At 31.3% G+C, this 23,104-nt stretch overlaps 2 protein-coding genes across 3 annotated transcripts; both read right to left on the bottom strand.

Annotated features, from left to right (window-relative positions):
• Nucleotides 1-237: 237 nt before the first annotated feature.
• Nucleotides 238-13,258, bottom strand: LOC115884072. 2 transcript variants are annotated; one of them, XR_004050493.1, is made up of 6 exons: nt 12,871-13,258; nt 11,606-12,677; nt 11,478-11,550; nt 10,287-10,968; nt 1,312-6,765; nt 238-1,255 (listed from the first exon to the last, which is right to left on the bottom strand). XR_004050493.1 is itself a non-coding variant. In XM_030902531.1 (6 exons), exons 1-6 carry the CDS (start codon nt 13,109-13,111, stop codon nt 6,455-6,457), a joined length of 2,322 nt encoding a protein of 773 aa, XP_030758391.1. In that variant the 5' UTR covers nt 13,112-13,258; the 3' UTR covers nt 1,554-6,454. The 2 variants fall into 2 exon arrangements, 1 of the variants encoding a protein (XP_030758391.1); XM_030902531.1 differs by lacking the exon at nt 238-1,255 and having other exon boundaries at nt 1,554-6,765; nt 11,606-11,798; nt 11,856-12,677.
• Nucleotides 3,929-4,846, bottom strand: LOC115884106. Its single transcript, XM_030902594.1, has one exon. The coding sequence runs from the start codon at nt 4,844-4,846 to the stop codon at nt 3,929-3,931; it is 918 nt and encodes a 305-aa protein (XP_030758454.1).
• Nucleotides 13,259-23,104: the final 9,846 nt, after the last annotated feature.

The raw sequence follows: 23,104 nt of genomic DNA, 5'->3' as shown, positions 1-23,104 counted from the left end.
AAACGGCAAATGTTAATATTGTGTGGGAAGATGAGGTAAAGAATTTGGTTTGGTTGTGATTGACACGAACTGACACGAACGTGGTGTACATTGACAAGAACTTCACCTTTAATGGACATGTTAATCGCATATGACAAAGGTCTTATCACGCTCTAAAGGCCATCTATGAATATAAATATGTGCTTAGTTCGGAGACCAAGAGGGCCCTGACTAGCTCTCTTGTTTTATCGATCCCGGTTTTTTTGGACGTTGTGTATGGTCCTTTTTTGACAACTTTTAATAAATATAGAGTACAAAAAATACAAAACTCATGCGTAAGATATGTAAAACTGATTCCTCGTAGAGACCATGTTAGCCAACATATATCGAATATTTACCATCTTGACATGAGTCAAAGGCGTTTTGTACACGTCCTTTTAATAACCTTGCACATGTCCTGCCTCTTACACAAGCAGGTTGTAATCACGGGTATTCCTTCCTACCTGACTGAGGCCATGGTTAGGCGTAGTGAAGTCATCCCAGTGAACGTCCGCAATCAAAACGCGATTTGCATTCCTAGACATGAAACGCAATTTTTTTAAAAACTGTTTGTTTCTTTTACCTAGCTGGGCATGTGTACAACATCTTGCCTGATCATATGAAGTCCCTCAGCCCAAATTATTTTAAGCGCATTGTCATGGAATATGCGTCGAATATACTGCTACGTCTATGATTTAAAGTAAGTTTCTTTTTTTTTTTTTGGACGTTGTGTATGGTCCTTTTTTGACAACTTTTAATAAATATAGAGTACAAAAAGCGTAAGATATGTAAAACTGATTCCTCGTAGAGACCATGTTAGCCAACATATATCGAATATTTACCATCTTGACATGAGTCAAAGGCTCAGTATAGCTGGTTATAATGTAGGAATTCGGGTCTTTGCCAAGAATTCTTACAATGTTGATCCTAGGAATGACCGCACAATGTTACATGTGTTAAGAATAACAGCTTTCTGCATATAAATGTAAGTATTTGCAGTAATGTTCAGTAATTTCAAGTTTTGTTCAAGAGTCTTTGGTACAATGCCTTCAACTGATATAATACTGGGTATAATGCTAACCTTCATATTCCACATCGCTTCGATCTCTTGTGCAAGGTGAGTATATTTTTTATTTATAGGGTTCTTGGCTTTTGGTCAATATTAAACTTTTTCTGGGTTTAGGAAGTGTTTATTATATAACTAACATTTCGGTCCAGTTTTAACCTTTTTCAAAGCCTATAATACGATATTATCAAACTACAACTGTGTAAAAAAATATAAATAAAACTTACCACAAAACGTACATTTCCTTCGTCAAACTTGTATTAAAACATGGGTGCATAAAATAACAGGTGATAACACATAACATTTAACTTAAAATTATACTCATACAATATCGCCCACATGACACAATAATTAACATATACAGTTTAAAATTTTAATAAATTGTGATGGCCGGCTCAATGTATTTTCTGTACTGAAGCGTTTCTATTTACAAGATTGGTGTGTATATTCTACTTAGCTTATCGACATCTTTTTTTTCGTTAATTGCATTTTTGTTTTTTTGTATCTGAATCATTTCAAGGAATTCTCGTTTTTTCAAATTAATTTCGGTGTTTAAAATTCTTGTTTTATTGTAATCAAAGGTGTGATTATTATTTTTTTCGTGAGTATATTTATGTATTTTCTCTTGATATTTTTGGGTCAAGTTTTGTGTGTTTGGTACGGATATGTCTATGAGCTTGACTTGTATGTTACGTTTATAAATTAGTGTTATATCCCGCCTGTTGTGCGGTATTGTCGCATCTGTGAGTATTGTCTTATCCCAGTATATCTTTACCTCTTCATTTTCGATGACTGGCTTTGGTTCGAATGAGTAATAGGGTTTAGGATCTTCTTCAAGCAACGAGTATTTCCTCAATATTTCCTTGTAGAGGATGGTAGCTACTTCGTTATGCCTTTTTAGATATTTCGTAGGAGCTAGTGTCACACATGATGACGTAATATGATCAAGGTTTTCCTGAGGCCTGAGGCTTTCCACATTTGCGACATTTGTCAATTACATTATCTTGCTTCATTATGTATTTTTCATAGTTTTTTGTTTTGATGACCTGATCCTGAATTGCAACAACGAATCCTTCGGTCTCAGGAAACAAATAACCTAGTGTTAGCCATTTTAAAGATTTTGTTTTGTCTATATGACCGCCATCTATGTTATTTTTGTATCTACCATGAAGTTGTTTAGATGCCCATTCTTGATATTTCTGGTGGTCTGTCTTTATAAGATTAATCAGATTTTCATTCCTATTTGCTAAGTTTAGGGGTGTATAGGATTTATCTGACTCAATAATTGTTCGGTGTACTTCCTTGGATTCATTTTTATAAAAATACTGACGCATGTCATGGATTTGTGCATAGTGAAGATTTTTGAGGTCGATTAATCCTCTTCCTCCTTCCGATTTTTGGAGGTTTACTCTTATCTGTGATGATTTTGGATGTTGCATTTGGAATTTAGTCAAAGTGGTGCGGACCAATCGATTAAGTGCTTCCAGATCTGTATCAGACCACTTAACAATACCAAAAGAGTATGTAAAAACTGGAACGGCACAAGTATTAATAGCTTTTATGATATTATTTGATGAAAGTTTAGTTTTGAGTGCTCACAAGTCTTTGTTTGAATTCTTTTGAGTATTTGTCTTTCATTATTTTATTTTAGTTGTTCGTTTTTATGTGTTTGTATGATTTCTAAATACTTGTAGTGACCAATCCCAATTCTCTCAATAAAATCTCCACCTTCCAGCTCAAAATCTAATCCATCCATCAACTGGCCTTTTTCGACGGTAACAATTTTGCACTTGTCTAGCCCAAAAGACATTCCTATATCTTGCGTCATGTTGTTAGTCAGTTCGAGTATACTATCAAGTTGTTTCCTGTTGGCAGCGTATAATTTGAGATCATCCATGTAGAATAGATGATTGATTCTACATTGGTTCCTGCTTCCTTTGACGTTCACGCCATATTTTGTATTTTTAACGGTGTTGGATATTGGGTGAAGTGCTAGGCAAAACCAAAAAGCACTTAGCGAATCACCTTGAAATATTCCTCTCTGTATGCGTATTTTATTGGTTTTAAGTTGTGTTTCTTCTTGTGTAATTTGCAATGAGGTAGACCACTCAATCATAGTGTCTTTCAGAAACTTGACGATGTCACGATTGATTCCATAAATTTCCAATACATGAAGTAGCCAGGAGTGAGGAATAGTATCGAACGCTTTTCTGTAGTCAATGTATGCGATGTTTATATTGCGACATAGTTTTCGGGTCTGTTCAAGAATAACGGCGTCAATGGTTAGTTGTTCTTTGCATTTGCAGTCATAATGTTGTGCTCTGAGAGGTGGTTATAGATTTTTGTGCACAGAATTCCCGAGAGGAGCTTATATAATGTCGGCAAACAGGTGATTGGCCTATATTGAGATGGGTCAGATGTATTAGAGGATTTAGGAAGAAGATACGTAATTCCTTCTGTAAAAAAATGGGGTGTGAGTGATGGAGATTCGATAAAACTGTTAAATATACGTGCAATGTGTAGGTGTAACACATTCAGTCGTTTCAACCAGAAGTTATGTATACCGTCTATGCCAGGTGCTCTCCAGTTGGCGGATTTCAACAGAGTTTCTTCAACATCCTTGCAAGTTATTAATGTGTATGGCATTTTTTGGATATTTGAAAACCTTTCTTCCTCTTTCTGAATCCATTTCCAGGGTCTACAGCATCTTGTCGAAGTTTTCTATAAAAAGATCGCTGATTTTTCCGAAAGAGTTGGTTGTCTCTTTTTCTTGCATTAGAGTCTCCATATCTACGCAGTCTTTTGCTATACACTGCTAGTTTTTGTTTTAAAGTGTCCACGTAATCAGTTATTATGTGTTTGTGTTCTGTAGGTGGTTTCATATATAGCTTTTGTTGGATGTCTGTTGGTTTTTTGCATATTGGTAAGTTTATGGTTTGATAGTGCTGTGGTAATACCTATTTTCCGCCTAAGGTTTTTAATTTTATTTTCTAGACGCAGCTGCCATTTTGGTTTCGTAGCGATCTTTTTAGAGGTTTCTGAAAGACTAGTAAACAACTTCTGATTCTGACTAAGGACTGTTCTTGCGGCACAGTAGATGCGTAAATGAAGTTGAATCATATTATAATCTGCAAGAGGTTTTGTTTCGATAATTCTGTTTATTGTCGAAATTAGTGCATTCGTCTGGGAATTATAATTGAGCTTGGGCAAAAGTTGCCTGTTTTTCGGATCTATGCCATCATACTCAATAAGAAGTTGTTCCAATGTATTACTCATTTTTGTGAAGATAGGATTTTCTTGTCGCAGTTCAGATCGTGGCTGATTCTTTTTTGAACTATTGTTTGTAGGTGTCTCAGGTTCTAGGAGTGTTTCTCGATTGTCAGTTCTATCAAGTGCAACATTTTTCTCTTGCAGCTCCTTCTCGACCTCTTCTTTTAAAATATCTACTACGGCTTCGGGTAGCAAATTATTCCTTAGTATTACATTTTTCTGCATAGCTGCTCTCTTTTGTGGTATATGAGACAAATGGGGGTAGATCGCGACAAAGGCTTCTTGAAGTTTGTCTGCATATAGTGCGGTATCTCTCTCAAGGTTCGTCACACGAAAGTAGCGCATGATATTTTTGTTCATTTCAGTTGTCCATACAATGCGCCGTCTACTCTGCTGCTGTTTTACTGGTTCATTCACCACTTGGGTGGACACAGAAGGGGGATTCTGCGTAACACTTCCGGTGGCGGGGACAATTAGCTCTTGAACGTCCATTGAGTGATGTGGAGTGTTTGTTGTGTCATTTTGTGTCGGTAGTGTCGAAGCTGGATCGTCAACATTTTGATCGGGCTGTGAGTTCCCGCGTCGTCCCCGATCGTTACGACGCTCCTCCGAGGCTTGGGTACTTATTTTTGGAACCCGTTCTACACACTTGAAGGGGGTTAGCCCTACAAGTGGTTGTGTTGTCGTTAGCCGGAAAATTCCGTTGCCCGGGATGCACCGCGTGGAGGTGACAACATGCACCCCTGCAGTGTTATTATTGTTGTTATTATATTTATGGAATGTTTTATTTAATGTTATATTATTGTTATTACCTTTAGGTGGTCATGAAAAAACAACCCTGTTGATACTGGCCACCTTTGTATGTAAAATTTTATTTTTCCATGCAATAAATCTTTTTACTATTATTATTATTTTAGCAGCAACTTAAGTCACCGCGACCGTCGAGACTCAACGATACAAAATACCTGCTCGTCTTCATCCGATCCCGTTTGCAGCTTGCGCTAGGAGCCGAGACGGTGACCGGGCGTATCGATGTGTGCCAGCGACCACTGAATAATTTTTACTTCTAGCGACCAGCGACTGAAGTCGCTGGTTAAATTAGCTCAATCGATATGCTGCCGCCGCTGTACGTCTATAATAGTTGCGATGTTTATTATTGTGGAAAAGAAAAAAGTAAAAAAAAGGAAGTAATTAATAAAAGTGCGACAGAAAAAAAAACGTGAATGGATTAGCTTTTATCAAGTCAAAACAAAGATATTATAACGTTTTAGATACCATTTCTTTTTGTCTTGGGAAGTTTATTTAATATTTAATATGGCTATTTCTATTTATGTATTAGATTAATTTTAAATTTATATCCCGTTAGGAGAGCCGCTCAAATATTCTTGTTTTTCACATTATAGGCATCACCTGTCAATTAATTACGGAAAGATACATACATTGTATAAATGTCAGGTATAAACAGAGAATGATTTTTTTTATTTAACATTAATATCTGAACGAGTTCCGCATCCAATAACAACAAACTTATTCATTTACAATCACAAGTATTCAAAATTTTAAGAAAAAAATTGTTTCTGACTACTACATAGTTATACAATTAAATTTGTTAGTTAAACAATTTTGAAAATTGATAATTAAATTTATACTAATGTATTATATTTTATAATATAAAATGTAATACAATATTATGATTCCAAGAGTAGGTTGTGATAATAGATCCAGAGTCTCTGTCCTACAATTAGTGGGTTATAAAAAATAAATCATATAATACGCTCCTCTGCATTTTGCAATATATCGCCTGTGGCACATTTCACCGCTGGGCCCAAGATTCGATGCAGCGACCAGGGACAGGCGCGGCGACCATATCGTAGTCATTATAGATAGTTTTCTGTTCACCGCTGAGACTTTATTAACAGCGACCAGGGTCGCTGGTCGCTCTTTGCCATAGACATAGGTCACTGGTATTACCGGTGGCCGTGCAAGTCACCGGTAAAAGTCGCCGGTACAAAAATATCGCTCATCTCTAATAAACAGTGCTCTTTAATTTTAATTTATTTTATAATAAGAGCTACATTATTTTCTTCTAGCTCAGAGGGTTTAATAAATTTTCGGGAGGCTTTTCTTGGACGCTTTTTTTGGAAGTCTTCTTTGTTGGATAATATTTTTCTGCACAGCTGTACACTGCAGAGCTTTTAGTGTTGGTCCAATAGAAGCAACAATCTTTTCTATTGCTTTAAACTGGTTAATGTTTTCGATGCTTAAAATTTCTCGTGATATCTTTTCCAGTAGTTTTTTCTTCTTATTACAAAGATCATTGTTACCAACTATATGAGTAATATTACTACTTATCTGATTAATTTTCTGTTCTGTTTCTTTAAATGTCTGTGATTCCATTGTGTCAAAATTTTCTAAAATAATAAATTTTATACAGGGTGCTACAAATTCGAGGTACGAGCATTGGTATCTCGGAAACCGTAAGAGATACAAAGATGGTTAAATTGGGGCAAAGTTGCGCTTTAGGATGTTCACCAAGATGCCATCAAAAAAGTTTTAAAAACATCAAGGGTTGCTAAGTTTTTTGGAAAAAAGTGATTTTTTTGAAAATTAATTTTATTTTTTCCTGTCGTTACTTTTTAGAAAATCAAAAAACTAATTGCACATTCTCATAGTCACTTTATTAGGGCTATCTGATAGTATTTTTAGATTTTCAAATTAGCTGATAATTTGTGAGATACAGAGGCCAACTTAATTTTTTTAAATACGGACCTAAATTTTTTATTTCAGATTTTGAAAGAACTCAGTCTCCTGAGTACAATGATATGCCACACTTAATTTTTTTTTGTTCGGACATTTGAACACAATTTAATTAAACTAATTTCAAGTCCGGCTCTGTTTTTTTAAATATTTAATCTATTCATCGTTACAATATTGGTAGGCTTTCAAACTTAACAATGACGTGAGGTAAAACATTGAATACCGAAAATCAAATGCAATCAAATAATAAAAATAATATAAAATTATTGGGCATTACTTGACGTCATTTTTAAAAGTGAAATACAAGTGACAATACATTTCAACATTTACAATAAAGAGTACAGAATGCATTCGGAAGTATAAGAAGAAGATACGTTCAAAGAGCTATAAATAAGATTGAACGAAAAATATACTTGTGCATTAGGGGCGGTGGTAACTCTTTCGAACATGTAGAGCATTTACTAGTTTTAGAAACTAGTTTGTAGAAGTTAATTTATTTATAATAACTACGATTAATATTATGCATATTATTAGATCGTACACTGAGATTTCAAATTCACAATAAAAAAAATAAAAATTATATTTTTAAATTGCTGACCTGGGTATTATTTATTTGAAACTTCAATGTTGATTAGCGCTGATCCATATTGTTGCGATGAATATAATCAGATTAAATAATTTAAAAAACTAGAGTCGGACTTGAAATTATTTTAAATAATAATTAAATAGTTTTGTTATTGTTAAGGTACCTAAAACAAAAAAAGTATCAAGTGTGGCATATCATTGGACTCAGGAGACCGAGTTCTTTCAAAACTTCAAATAAAAAATGCAGGTCCGTATTTAAAAAAATTAAGTTGGCCTCTGTATCTCACAAATTATCAGCTAATTTGAAAATCTAAAAATACTATCAGATAGCCCTAATAAAGTAGCCACGAGAATGTGCAATTAGTTTTTTGATTTTCTAAAAACTAACGCCAAGAAAAAATAAAATTTATTTTCAAAAAAATTCGTTTTTTCCAAAAAACTCAGCAATCCTTGATATTTTTAAAACTTTTTTGATGGCATCTTGGTGAACATTCTAAAGCGCAACTTTGTCTTAATTTAACCATCTTCGTATCTCTTACGGTTTCCGAGATACCAATGCTCGTACCTCGAATTTGTAGCACCCTGTATACATTCATAGTAGTTCAATAGTTCTATTACTTTCAGTCTTAAGGTCTATGATTTCATATAGAAATTATACAGAGTGGCGCACCTCATTCGCTTCGGTTGATATAAGAAAACGGAAAGATGTAGAAACAAAATATTTTATGGGTAGGTATATGTGGGAAGGCAATGTGCATAATTTAAAATTATTTTGAAATGTACAGGGTGTGTGGTGTGTCTGAACTAAGATCCATACCAAAGTTATATTTTTTCTTATGGAACACTTTACGGTATTTTATTTCATTTTTGGATTCTTGGACATAAAATAAGGCATTTGTTATGTTATAAAATAATAATATGTTTAAAATCTTTGGTTTTTGAGATATTTAAACATATTTAAATGTGCATGGTATAATAAAAAAGTTTGTCAACACCTTGTACAGTACTTTTCAGAATTAATTCTTGCACTGACATTCAAGCAAGAGAAATAAACTTTACTAAAAAAATTGATTGCTTTCTTAAATGTATACAGGGGTATCAAAAATTGCTGGTCTATTTTAAATACTTATTTTACATAAAAACTTTGTTATTTCTATGTATATAACACTATGTATTTTTTTAAATAAGTTGAAGCAGATTTCAATGCTCTTTCAAACTAAATTAGGGTTTCCTATACCTATCTGGCTCAGATTTTGAATAAAAAGCGATTTTTCAATAAAAATTGTAATCAAGATGGCTGGTGTCGCCATCGCAATTTTTTAATGAGACTTTGACACTTAGTAGGTATTTTCAAAATCGACATTAGTTTATGGACTTCATTTAAATTTATAACAGGTTATTTTTATTTAATTTGCCTACAATAGGGTTAATAAGTATTTATTATTTTATCAAGAAAAATTAATTAGTATCTGCTGGCGGAAGGAATGGATATGTTACTAGTGATTTTATTTTGTGAGGACAATTGCATGTTGGCCTGAAGGGTTTATGCTCAGATATCCAAATAGGAATTTTCTTGACAAGCGCTCCTTTGAAAAACTACTTTTCGTATTTCACAGAGCTGATGGTGGTATATCAAAAACATATTACGCAGAAACCTGTCGTTGGAAGTGAAGAAAATGAATTTGCCTTAATTGGTTCTTTTATAGAAAATCCAATATATCTAAGTCATCGTAATATAAATAAAAAACTACTTCTTTATTTTTCTTAATAAAATAATAAATACTTACTTATTAAACTATTGTAGGTAAATTAAATAAAAGTAAACTGTTATAAATTTAAATAAAGTACATAAACTAATGTCGATTTTGAAAATAGCTACTGTCACTAGCAAATTGCCATGGCGACACCAACCATCTTGATCTTGATTGCCATTTTATTGAAAAATCGCTTTTTATTCAAAATCTGAGCCAGATAGGTATAGGAAACCCTAATATAGTTTGAAAGAGCATTTAAATCTGCTTCAACTTATTTAAAAAAATACATAGTATTGTATTTGAAATAACGAAGGTTTTATGTAAAATAAATATTTGAAATAGACCAGCAATTTTTGATACTTATTATGTTTGATAACATTTTAGTAAAGTTTATTTCTCTGGCTTCAAAGTCAGCACAACAATTAATTCTGAAAAGCAATGTACAGGGGGTTGACAATATTTTTTTTATTATGACATGCATATTTAAATATCTGAAAACCCAAAGGATTTAAACATATTAAACCCTTATAATAATGTTTCTACATCTTTCCGTTTTCGTATAATCAACTGAGGTGAATGAGGTGCGCCTCCCTATATTTGTTAGCTTGGACTAAAAAAATAGGCATAACGTTTTTTCTTCTACACAAATCATTTACTTAAAAAGATGTGAATTCCTTGAAATTTAACATAGGTGTTCTAACTAGGTAAAACTGCAGTGATTTATTCTAATATGAATTATATGTATCAACAAAAAGACCACAAAAAAAGGACTTAATGGATATATAGTGATAAAAAATGATTTAACTCAAAATAAAATTTGTAAATGGAAAATTTACCTGAATCGTCAGAACAATATTCAAGACAAGGGGCTTCATTTGTATTCTTTTGTTCTTTAAGGTATCTGCATAACAAATGTATGTGTTTACACATATTCCAACGAATTGCACAATCTATGCAATCACAAGAATATTTGTGAATACAGGTCTTACATTGCGAGCAAGACAACTGACATTCACAGCTAGTATTATTTTCAGAAATTGTATATACACTACTAGATCCAGATGTAGATTGTATCAACCAAATTCCTTCGTTTTTCTCACAAATAGAGTTTGTGTTTAGCACTATACTAGATTCGTGTCGTTTCTGTAGCTCTTTTAGTTTTGATGAAATTTTCCCTTCATTTAAAGAAAGTAATCTATCAAATAAAAGGTCTCTCACTAACTTCATTAATACTCCCAAAGTTTTATCCAAATGCTGAACCTTCTTCCCCCGCAAATATATGTGCTTAATAGATTTATGTAAGCGTTCTAGGTGCATATTAGTGTTTAGTCCAGAGTGAATCCAATAGCAATAAGCCCAACTTTTGCAATTTTGTACATAATAGTTTTGAAAATACTTTGCAAATTCAACAGTTTCAGACTTTTCAAATAACTGAACTACAAATTCATTAATCATTTTTTCAAATGTAACAGTATCACTTTCTTGCATTAAAGTCCTTAACATTTTGTAAATGGTAGCCTAAAAAAGGTATTAAAAATGTACTGTAAATCAAGGGCTTACCTTAAATGAAATAAAAAGTAATACAGTATTGAAGCAGTAAACCAAGTAATCGGAAAACATGATCCTTATTGTGAGTGATGTAACAGGTGAAAAATTCAAGTTTAATAAAAAACAAAATTATTATACATATCGTCGGTTTACAAGCAAAACACACTAAGTCCAAAAACGAACATATTTTAATGCATTTTTAATAAACTAATATAGCGCCATTATGGACCTAATGAATATGAAAGTAATTTAAAAATTAAACTAATAATTCTTAGAAGGTATAGTATATTTTTCCTGGATATGGATCTATATTCTGGAAGAAATCTAGTCAAATGATATAAATAAATCAAAATTAAAATAATTGGACTTAGTGTGTTTTGCTTGTAAACCGAAGATATAATAACACTGTATACAGCTAGCTATCAGACTTTATAAACTATTGGTATTGTGTGTAAATAGAAAAATTTAGTAGTGCCTACCTGATTTTCCTTAAGTTTAATATTATGTAGATTTTTTCTCCATTCACTATCAACATGCCAGCTGCAGAATAATCTTAAAAAATATAATATAATAAATAGGAAAAAAATACAATTGACTCATAACTTACCGAAATTGTGCTTCTGACATTATTTGAATCCACGCATTATAATAAGATTCACCCATGTCTGACATGAAAACTTTGGTTTCAATATTACCGACTTCTGCTTTTATACAATTGAAATAAGTATTCATAACTACTTCATCACTACGATTAGATACTAAAAATGAACATGGAAATCCTTGATGAAGTTCATCCAAAACTAGAAGTGTATATAACTTGAAATTATTGTTGTTAAGACCATGGATTCCATCTATACAAATATAATTTTGGGCATAGTTTAACAACATCATTTTTTGATCTTCTGTCATTATAATTAAAATAAAATCTTCCTGCCTAAATTGTGGATAGTCTTCCAGGATAGTGCCTTGTGGTTTGTAAAACAAGACACAGGAACTTTTCATTTCCTCTACCCATGCGTCCACATTAATGTCATCATTTTTATGTCTCTGTGATGTAGAGTCCAAGTTAAAACAAGCCTCTATGTTAAACAAGTCTTTTTTCGTCAATAAATGCATTCTCTCCATTGAATTCGTACTAACTGTATCTCTAATCTCATTTAATATTTCATCAAATGGTATATTCATAGATATCTTAGTGGCTAATACTTTTCGTTCATCATTGGTCAAAAACAAATGACACAAATCATTCTGATGCCCAACATGTGTCTCTACAAAACTGACCTTATGACTATCACAATATTTGTTAATGGTTACTTGAATTCTAGCTGGACAAAATCCATTAATTTTTTTACTGCCTTGAGATTTTAGATGACGTTTTCCAAAACCTCTTGATATAAAAAAACCTGAACGGTGACACACATAGCTAGTATAAATAGCTTTAGATGCTGTTACACGTCTTTCTAAAACAAATTTAGTTTGTGTTTCCTTTTCGGTTTGAGAGAACCATGAACTAAATTGCTCTGCTGTGGAAAAGTTCATGTAATTTGTTTTAACGGTAATATCATGATCCCGTTTAAAATGTTCATGTAAGTCATCTTTAAACCTACTGCCAAAATCACACATAGGACATTTTTTTCTAATATTTTGTACCGGGATATTGGTATTATTTGAACCATCACCTAAAACAGTTCTATTATTATCCCCCAATCAAGGATATAAAGATCAAATTTGCCATTTTTAAAGAGGACAAAGAAAGACACAGTCAAAGTCTATATATACACTATTATTACTAATATCGTGGATCTGGGTGACAATGTTTACACTTGACTCTACGGTACTCTACCTCACTTCTTTGAAAATTTGGTCAATTACCTTGTGCCACTTGTGCATGAGATTTTAAATGCCATGCTAAATTCCTCTTTGCGCTAAAATGTTTATTACAAAATTCGCAGGTAAATGCATATACTTTAGTTTTTAAAGGTGCTATTTCATCTATCTGATTCGGATGAAATTTTTTAACATGTTTCCGAAGCACACTAAAACGCACAAAACTGCGATCACATTCGCAGCAATAACTGCTATTAGAAATACTGGTCTCTGTACTGGTATTCATTTCACTTATATTAACCAAATAACAGCAAATAATAAAATAATAATCGAACTTTGGGTGATTCGTATGTGGTTTAGTTTAAAACACAGGTTTAAAATTCCCACAGACATTGCCACAGACCTTACCACAAAACACATACACGGACCTTTACCACAGGGCACAGCACGGCAGTGTTGCCGCGACAAAAATTGTATTATCGGTAGAAATCTTGGTCAAAATTCGGTAGAAATCGGTAGACTGGATAATTAACACGTGGTTTTATTAAGAAGTGTCCAAAGTAAGTCGTTTTTGGGGTATAAAAAGATGCTTGAAAAATACAAACAACACAAAATTGTATATTAAACATGAATACACAGGAGGAAACTCTTAAATAAATTAAAATATCGTTTAGATTTTTTTAATGGATGCTCTTGCAAAGCCCCTCCAAGTATATACTGCCTAAAGCTTTCAAAAATATTTTTAATACTTTGAGAATTTAATTTTTATTTTTTATTTAAACCCAAAACTCATTTACAAAATTCGAGATCACTAAATACATAGATAGTTTACTAGTTTACTCTTATTATAAACATATTCTCAGTTCATACATACATGTCAATGCATACAATTCAAGTTATTTTTAGAAATTGATTTTTTGATCCCTTATCCTAAAAATAGCACAAGCTCACTTAGTCTTTTTAAGTAAATTTTATTCAATAAAAAAAAAAAAAATGTGTAAATAAATATTTTAGAGATTTAATCCATTAAGTTATTATTATTGATAAAAGAAAAAAGAAAGTATTTCATGACGTTTCGACCATTTTTAAAAGTATACCGTATGAATCGAATAAAAACGGCGTCAATGCCGATGGCTATTGAAATGTAGATCGCTGTCATTTTAATATGTATAAGTTTATATAGGAAAGTGCCTATCCGATCGTCCATTTCCAAGCAATCTGGACGCCGTTTTTATTGATCATACGGGTAAAGTTTTAACAAATTTACGTTCAGGATGGAACAAGTAGAAGATTATCAATCAATTTGAAAAAGACCCAATATGAAAAAACAGAAAAAAAAAAAAAAAAAAAAATCAATAAAATATAATTTTTTTTCTTTAGTCAATAAAATAATAATACCCACCTGACCTCAAACCTAGAATAAAATGTACTTAAAAATATATTAATAATTGGAAACTTAAAGTCTTCCATTTATAGTTTTCCAAAATATCGGGATTTCGCCGATAACGGAAGAGGTGAAAACAATAATTATTTAAAAAAAAAATAAGTGTAAAAAGTAAAGAGTTTACCCTTGACCCTTGATTATAATAGACAAGGCCTTGACAAAACAAAGAACTTTCCCTGATAATAATAGGTGTACTGTAATTTGCGTATTTGTGATTCAAGAAAATATAACTCATTAGAATATTTCAATACAAGATTCCTATTACAACATTCGTTTTTAATATCTATGACACTAAAATATTCCGAAGAATGAAAATCGGTAGAAAATATAGACTTTTCGGTAGATCGGTAGATAGATTGCCAAATCGGTAGATCTACCGAAAAATCGGTAGAAGTGGCATCACTGCAGCACGGGCACAGACCACAGAGAGATAATTCTTAAAACCCTTGTTTATATATTAATCAGAGAATAGGTACATTAAAGAAATGCATAACTTCATGTTAAAAAATGGAAACAGACGCCATCTGGTGTCGCCTGGCAGTACTAGCTAAATTGAGGGGAATTGGAGGGCGGGGCTTAAAAGAGGGGAAATTTTTAAAAAAAATATTTTTATAAGTATGACTGACTTATGGTGGGTTCATACAGCCAAATAAAATAAAATAAGAATAAAATAAAATAAAATCAGAAAGTTGGTTATATGGGATACCGTACATCGTTCATACAGCCAATAAAGTAACAAATAAAATGAAGATAAGTCTTTATCTTTTAACTTCGTTTTATTTTATGTGAAAACGGTTTTGCGCACGCTTAATTCTAAACCTATCAAAATTTCCAGTTTGGATTTAAATTTAATTTTATAATTCGAACAAAGTAAAATGTATAATATAGTAGGCAACGGAATAAATAAATATTACTGATATAATAGTAATAATTAACTATAAACATCGTAAAAGTTAACTTTTATCCAGCCTCATCGGACTGCGCATGAGAACAAATATATATTTCTTATTTTATTTTATTTGACTGTATGAACGCACACAAATAAGAATTCCTTATTTCTTATTTTATTTTATTCTTATTTTATTTTATTTGGCTGTATGAACCCACCATTACTGTTTAAAGTTAATAAACATATTGGTAATGGTGTGGATCCGGTGGCTGACCTTGAAACGAGTTTCTGCTGCATATAGTCACAGACACTACGCATGCGCACATCTTCGATGTTGCCAGATTGTAAGTTATTTTGGAATTATTTTCAGTAGAAAACAAATATGTCCTTTTCAATGTGTTTTTGTTCAATATAACGTATGATCCCGAAAAAAATGGCGTTCAGTTGGCTGGGGAATGACGATTGAGGACATTTCCCATATAAAATGACAAGCGATCTCATTGCATAGTCATGCGCTAACGGCTATTTTTTTTCAAACGAAAAAAAAAAAAATTATTATATCAAGGATTTATATTATATTTAAATATTTCGCAGACAACACGTGAACGCTTATTATGTAATTTTCATAGTCAATAAAAGTTAAATAGAAATAACTCTAGATTCCTATAAATAATCTGTTGGGATTATTTAAATAAAATAAAAAAAAAAAAAAAAAAAAAAAATTCTGGAAATTAATATTCCCCAAGTTTCCTTTTTTTTAATTTTAAATGCTGTAGCTCATGTCATGTTCATAATAGGTTTTTTAAACATTCCATAAAACACGGAGGCCTTAAAAGGCCTTTTAGCCTCCGTAAATAAATTGTAGAATCACTTCAAGCAACATTAACAGTTTTACCTTGTGATTCTGCTTATACATATATTGCATTAATTTTTTCCTGCGCTACTTTAAGATTTCTCTATTCTTACATCCTATTTGTGATTTTCTTTCACTCACACTTTTATAAGCCACCCTATAGAAGATAAAATAAAATAAAAAAAAAAAAAAAAATATTAAGATATTTTAACATTTATTTTCCCGACAAAGGCCATGAAGATTAGACATAATTAAATATTATAAGAAAGATCTTAATATAAATCACTAACTAAGTCTAATTAGGGGGGGGGGGGGGGGGGGGGGGGGGGGGGGGGGGGGGGGGGGGGGTGGTCTTGTATAAACACAGTTATAAAACTAATAAGATCAAAACTCAACCTTAACCATATTGTCAAGATTTGGCATTATAGGAAACAAGAAATTACCTACAGTAAATTAAGAAAAGAATAACAAAGTACACGATATTAAATAACTGGTAAGATGTATTTACGGATACAAACCCATCCCTCCCTTACTAAAGAGAAAACATAAAAAAATGTTTTTTTTTTTTTTTTTTTTTTTTTTTTTTTTATTAAGTAATTGTTATCTTGTAGTAATTGTTGATATTTTGAAGAAATTATGATACAAACTTAATTATAATCAAAGTATATATACAGGGTGTTTTTTTTTTTTTTTTTTTGTATTATTTTAACTGGTAGTATAGTTAACCCCAGAAACACGCCTAATGAGGTTTTTTTCGCAAAAAAACCATTGAAAATTTAAATATTTTTCTTGACATTTTCCCGGAAAATGTTGAAAATTTTATTTTTTGAGTGCCACTGTTCCCTCCCCGGGAAATTCGTTTAGCGGGCATAGAGAGTGTCGGAGAGAAGGCAACGTTGCCACCATCCTACCATATTACCAATTCTGCATGTTATCTATAAATTCAATTATTTTTGTTGCTAAAATATTCTAAAAAAAAAATACGAAAATTAATTTTATTCATATTAGTGTAGATTGCTCTACTAATTCTAGAGAAACGCGCATATTTTAAATACTTTTTATAGCAGTGGAGTGAACTGAAAAAATAAATCTTATTTTTTTTTTTTTTTTTTTTTTTTTTTTTTTTTTTTTTTCAATCGTTTCAATAAACAATTTAAACCTTTAATGTTTAAATTAGAGCTACCCTGTTAATGAAAGTGTTTTTTATCCAGCACACATATACATAAACACATACACACCAAATATCCATTAAACTGAACATCACAAACCTATCACATGCCTATCACTTTTAAAAATATTATTTAAAATTTTTCCATGATAATAATCAAACACAAACTCATAAATACAATTATATATATATATATATAAAAAAACTTGTTTTTAATAACTACTAGTTATTTGCCGGCTGCTGATGGTAGACAGTCCGAGGTTTTCTTCGACATTTCTTCAAAACCGACGCAAACCCGACAACGATTTCGAAAACACTGAAGCACAGAATATACTAACGAAAAAGAAGCCCAAGTTCCTTGTAATAAATCGGTTCCATTTTCGTAACGCCATCTCTCGACATAGCTGACATTATAGGTTAGCCAAAGGGGTGCGAGGCCGGGGGGAATTGTAAAATACACTTTTTTATTTTAATTATTTTTATAATTAAAAAAAAAAAAAAACATTTTTTAAAACATTATTGAAAACAATCACATATAATGTCTTCAAAGATAATAATTCACAAACGGAAAGCAAAAGGATAATTAAATAATAAATAAAAAAAAAAAAAAAAGTTTATTGATAAAAAAGTTAGGCTATGCAAATTGCCAATTGCAAAATTGTATATTAAGTATAACCTTTTTGGTATAACATTGTTAAACAAACAATAACAAATCATAACATATCAGATCATAGAACTAAAAAAGTACTATTACAATAAAAAGGTGAAACAATTAATAATTAATTTACATATATCTAAAACCGGAAAAAATCAACCTGCAAACACAACCACACTTATCACAACAGAAATTAACACACACTTCCACAGCAATTGTCCAAGAAAGACTGATCCTGGACTGATCATTCTGTTTGGTCCTGGTCCGGTCGTAGCTCACGACGTCGTATTGTCGGTAATCAAAATCCCTGTCCAAAATTTGACGATCAGCGCCATCTCTCGTCTAATTTGGAACTTTGTTGGAACCATTTTTAATATTTCACTTAACATGGCCCTGCACTAAAGGAATTACAAATTACAAATTTGTATTTAGGAAATTTTGTTGCTTTAGCGTCCTCTGACTGGACGGATGTATTAACTATTTATGGGTTCAATACGTTTTGTTGGTTGTATAAAGATAGATAAATCAATTTTCTAAATGTTTAATGTATGGAATAGGGATATCTCAAAAAATAAATAAAAAGTACATAGAAAGAATTAAGGTAAAATCAGAAATATCTACGTTATTAAAATAAAAATAAGGGAAGCCCCGACAAAAATGTGACACCTGATATCAAAGTGATAAACCAACATCGGCGCATGCGGCAACGAGCACTTACACTTAATTTCACGTTCATTGCTAGATGCTTTTACTAGGATGCACTGCAATAAAAAGTATTCCAAGCAAAACTAAAGGTGTTTTTCTTATTCTCAATTCTAACAAATAAATAAACTAAATAAAAAAAAAAAAAAAAAAAAAAAAAAAAAAAATTTAAAAAAAAGATCGATTATACCAAAAAATCGTTTGATAAAAATCACGTCGATTTGATAAAAATCGATTCGAAGGGTACATCCCTAGTATGGTTTGTAGTTTAAGGTTATGTTTAAGGTTATTCGTGGGTTATTAAACTCGCACAAAAACAAAAAAGAAAACAACAAAAACAATGCCAAACAATGCCAAATAAACCTGTAAAAAAGTACTTTTTTATTTTTTTTTTATTTTCCATATTTTGTGTAAGATTCTGTTTTGAAATTTTGATTATTTATAATGTTTTGTGTCAAAAATATTTGAGAAATGAGGTAAACAGTTTAAATGTCCTAATAATCGTTTTTTAATATATTAACCTGTCAGGTAATCTACCTAATGGTAGGAAGAAATTAATTAATTAATGGTAGGCAAAAATAATTTCACTTAATTACGATTAGAAAATCAGTAATCTTAAATTATGATGCATCAATGGAGAAGAAGGCAATTGTAATCACAATACAATAACAGATCTACAAATACCAAGCAATACTTAAATCAAAATCTCAGTAACACTGTTGTAATAATGTACTCCCTGTGGCTTAATTAAGTAATAAATTTTGTTTTTACATGAAAATAATTTATCCCATTTAAATTATACTCAATAAATGTAGTGTCAGCTTATTGATAGATCGATTACCAGTCAAATAGATTCGATTGTTTTCTATACTAATGAAGAAAAATTTGATCTGATTAGATTAATTCAGATGTAATATTTATGTTATACCGGTAAGTATATTTTTAAACAAACCAAGAAGTTCTCTTCAGACAAGTTCTGGTTTGAAATTGCAAATATTAATGAAAAAGTTATACAATGTATTTTTTATAATGAATTATGATTAATCAGGTGAATGTATCGAGTCATATATTCTGCAGAATATATTGAGACAAATGGTAAACTAACTAAAAGTGCTAACTAAAATTTCTTAGGAAGTTATCGATATACTATTATTAGAAGTGACAAATGTTAAAAGAGTCAGAGTATACTTTATTAATTGTTATATTAGAATTATACAATGACATCTAAGTGATTTTAGAGGTCATTGGAATTATACACTTTAAAGAAAATATCTTATTATTGCATGTAATGCATATTGTGTAATACATATAATATTGATTATTATTAACATCTAATTGAATTAATTAAACAGCTACCTGTATGTTGTCTAACAATCGATTCAGTGAATGGTTTTTAAAATTGAACATATTTACACACAGAATATTGTGGATATGGATATCTGGAAAGCATGTTATAAATCCATTTTTTATTTTGTGATTTATGAAATGATTACATAAACATACTAACAACAAATTGCAATGCATCTTTATATTAGAGACAAAGATGAAAGAGTAAATAAAGAATATATGCATTCAAAAGAAAATATCAAGACCATTTGTAGTAATTAAAATTAAAGAATAAAATACATAATGTAATATATGATCGAAAAAAACGGCGTCCAGTTGGCTGGGAAATGACGATCAATGACATTTCCCATATAAATTACATATTAAAATGACAGCGATCTTCATTTCATAGCCATCAAGCTGACGCCGTTTTTCTCGATCATAGGGTGTTTATGTGTGAACAAATTCTCATTCCATATAAAAATTGGAGCTCTACCTAGAGTATATTTGAATATAAATGTTTTTATGTATTGAAGGGGACTGTAGTTTTCAACATAATAAAGAAAATAGACTAAAAAACATGTGTAAGTTCTTTTAAACTATTCTGTAAGTTACATAAATGTGTTTCAAATAGGTTGCTTTTCACAATAAAGCCAATACACAGTAGTTATGCTTTACTTTTTCAAAACACACTCTTTGTTTTTATTATCGAGATATTAATATTAGAAAATTTAGTTACATGAATATAATAGGAGTAAATATTATGTTTCAAGTTTCAAATAATTAGAATATGATATGAGTCATAGCTTAAATATGATTGCTAATAAAAATACCTAGTTTATACACATTTAGATATATCTCTTTAAATATAAATTAGTATTACCACCATGCGATTAATGGGAAAAACAATATGGTGGTAGTGAAAAACGGCGTCAGCGAGGGCTATGAAATAAAGATCGCTGTCAATTTACATATGTGCAAAATTTATGGAGAATGTCACCGACCGTTATTTTCAAGCCATTCTGAACGTCAGTTTTTCGACCATACGGTATTTCTAGGTATGGAATTATGTCTCTAATATGTAGTTAGGTAATTTTTTTCCATTTGTCATTGTTAATTATAACGTCGTCAAACTATAAAATTTGCTACATTTTTTACTTAAATTTTTTTAGTAATATCAGAAATATGTTTTAAATTAGTTTAATTAGTAATAAAAAAAAAAAAACTAATTATTTTTTCTATAAAGCTTTTTGATAAAAAAAATAAGTATACCTGCTAAGACGTTAAATTGCCTGAGAAATTACGATCGATGCCATTTACCATCCACTTTTACACAATAAAATGCCATCGATCGTAATTTCAAAAGCAGAAAACTTGCCGCCGTTTTTTCCAATGAAATGGGCGGTGGGGAGAAAATTACAGATTCCTGTATTATATTAACGACATTATTAATCGCATGTACACTATTAGAAATCGATCTAATTTCTAATATTATCGAGCTTTTAAAATTCGAGAAAGTGATCGGAGATTGTGTTTAAAGTGTTGTGAAATGTTCGTTAGTGCATATTTTTGTGTCGGTAATCGGTATCGGTATAGGCAAATCGCGATGGAGTATACAAATCCGAAGAAGGTGGATATGCTAAGAGCATAGGTACTTTCTAGCAGGGGAAAGCGCTGTAGAAGCTCGGAGACTTATTCCGAAGAATATCCGAATAGATAAATCCCTAATGCTCGAACCTTTGTAAGTATGGTTCAGCATTTGAGGAATTCGGGAAAAGCAACGAAGAATTGCTGCAAAACGTTAAAAATTCCATGCTCAGAAGAAGGAGAGCATGTATTGGAAATGGAGGTCGTCATGTTGAAATAATTATTGTAATAGCATGCAGTCAAGAAGCGAAGGGTAAGTACTGGTGAAAATCGTTGAAATATAGATCTCTATGTAATTTTGAACCGTCGAGATATTGGATCCCCCTTGTGCAAATTTGTAATGTATCTTTAAAAACCATTTACGATTTAGCCTCTAAAATTAATAGGAGCCAATATTTCCACAGCTGAAAATTTGCATAGTGTTGTTAAGAACTCTAGTGAAGTGATAAGCATATGTAGTGTTATGCAGTTTTAATGAGGAAAAATGGAAAAAGAAAGTTCTGCAGTTGTATCTCTGCTATAGGATATTTTTATTGTTTGCAAGTTTTTCTTTTAGTTTATTTTGTGTAATGTGAAAAGTAGGGCTACTGGCGATCACCCACTTAAAAAAGTAACGCACCTCTGCAGATCCTCTTGGATGGTGTGGGATTTTGCAAGTACTTTTAAGTCTTTCTAGTCGATGTGGCAACAGCGGGCGGCGAACAAGCCGAGATCCGCGAGATCTCTCCCCGCGCCGGGGGATCCGCAAGATTCCCCGGCGGCTCTCAAAATGTCGCAATTTTTTTTTAAACTTTCAAAGTTAAATAACTCGGTTATTTTCAATCTATTTTAAAAATGGTAAAGAGAAAATATGTTTCTTTTGGCCAGATCTATCACCCCTTATAATATCTGCACTCATTTCTGGGACACCCTGTATTAGTAACATTATATAATAGGTAAAATGTTACCTCTATCTCCGATTGACGTTTATTGTTCTATAATAAGACCCGTCATGGTAGTACTTCAAAACATCAATACATGCATATAATCAAAAAAATATTAAAAAAAAAAAAAACTAGAAATTAAATAACTTGAAAGAAATAAAATAATTCTAATAAGCTTAAAACCATTAAGAAAAATCCGTAAATGATAAATTTTAATTCTAATGTAAACATATAAATAAATGTTATTATTAATACAATTTTATATATTATAATACTTTCATTTCACAATCTTCATTATCCTTCTTACCTTAATTTTGATATCAAGATAAACGGTCATAGAATTTGCATTATTATTGATTAACACGCAAAAAAAAATTTCAACTGCAAATAATTCGAAAATAAACTATTTGGCAACATCGACGATGAGCGCTTGCGTAGTATCGATGATCAAAAGCAGCAGGGTCATATTATAATAGCCACCGATTCCACACTTTACCAACATATTTTTAATACTTAATATAATTTAATGTATTAAAAATATGTCTATTAACTTTTACAGCAAATGGTAATTGTGTGGATCCGGTGGATGACCTTGAAACGAGTTTTGCTGCATATAGTCACAGACACTACGCATGCGCACATATTCGATGTTGCCAGATTGTGAGTTATTTG

Source organism: Sitophilus oryzae, unplaced genomic scaffold (genome assembly GCF_002938485.1).
Source record: "Sitophilus oryzae breed Bouriz unplaced genomic scaffold, Soryzae_2.0 scaffold_2014_pilon_pilon, whole genome shotgun sequence".
Taxonomy (NCBI): domain Eukaryota; kingdom Metazoa; phylum Arthropoda; class Insecta; order Coleoptera; family Curculionidae; genus Sitophilus; species Sitophilus oryzae.
Note: the sequence above shows the minus strand (reverse complement) of the source record. Positions and strands in the feature narration are given on the sequence as shown.

What these genes read in the sequence shown, in the direction of transcription:
- LOC115884072 (XM_030902531.1), bottom strand. Translation starts at nt 13,111, where the DNA reads ATGAATACCAGTACAGAGACCAGTATTTCTAATAGCAGTTATTGCTGC. An exon ending in TCATGCACAAGTGGCACAAG is followed by an intron (nt 12,678 to 12,870) that starts GTAATTGACCAA and finishes GAACTGTTTTAG; the next exon opens with GTGATGGTTCAAATAATACC. An exon ending in TTAAACTTAAGGAAAATCAG is followed by an intron (nt 10,969 to 11,477) that starts GTAGGCACTACT and finishes TACCTTTTTTAG; the next exon opens with GCTACCATTTACAAAATGTT.
- LOC115884106 (XM_030902594.1), bottom strand. Translation starts at nt 4,846, where the DNA reads ATGGACGTTCAAGAGCTAATTGTCCCCGCCACCGGAAGTGTTACGCAG.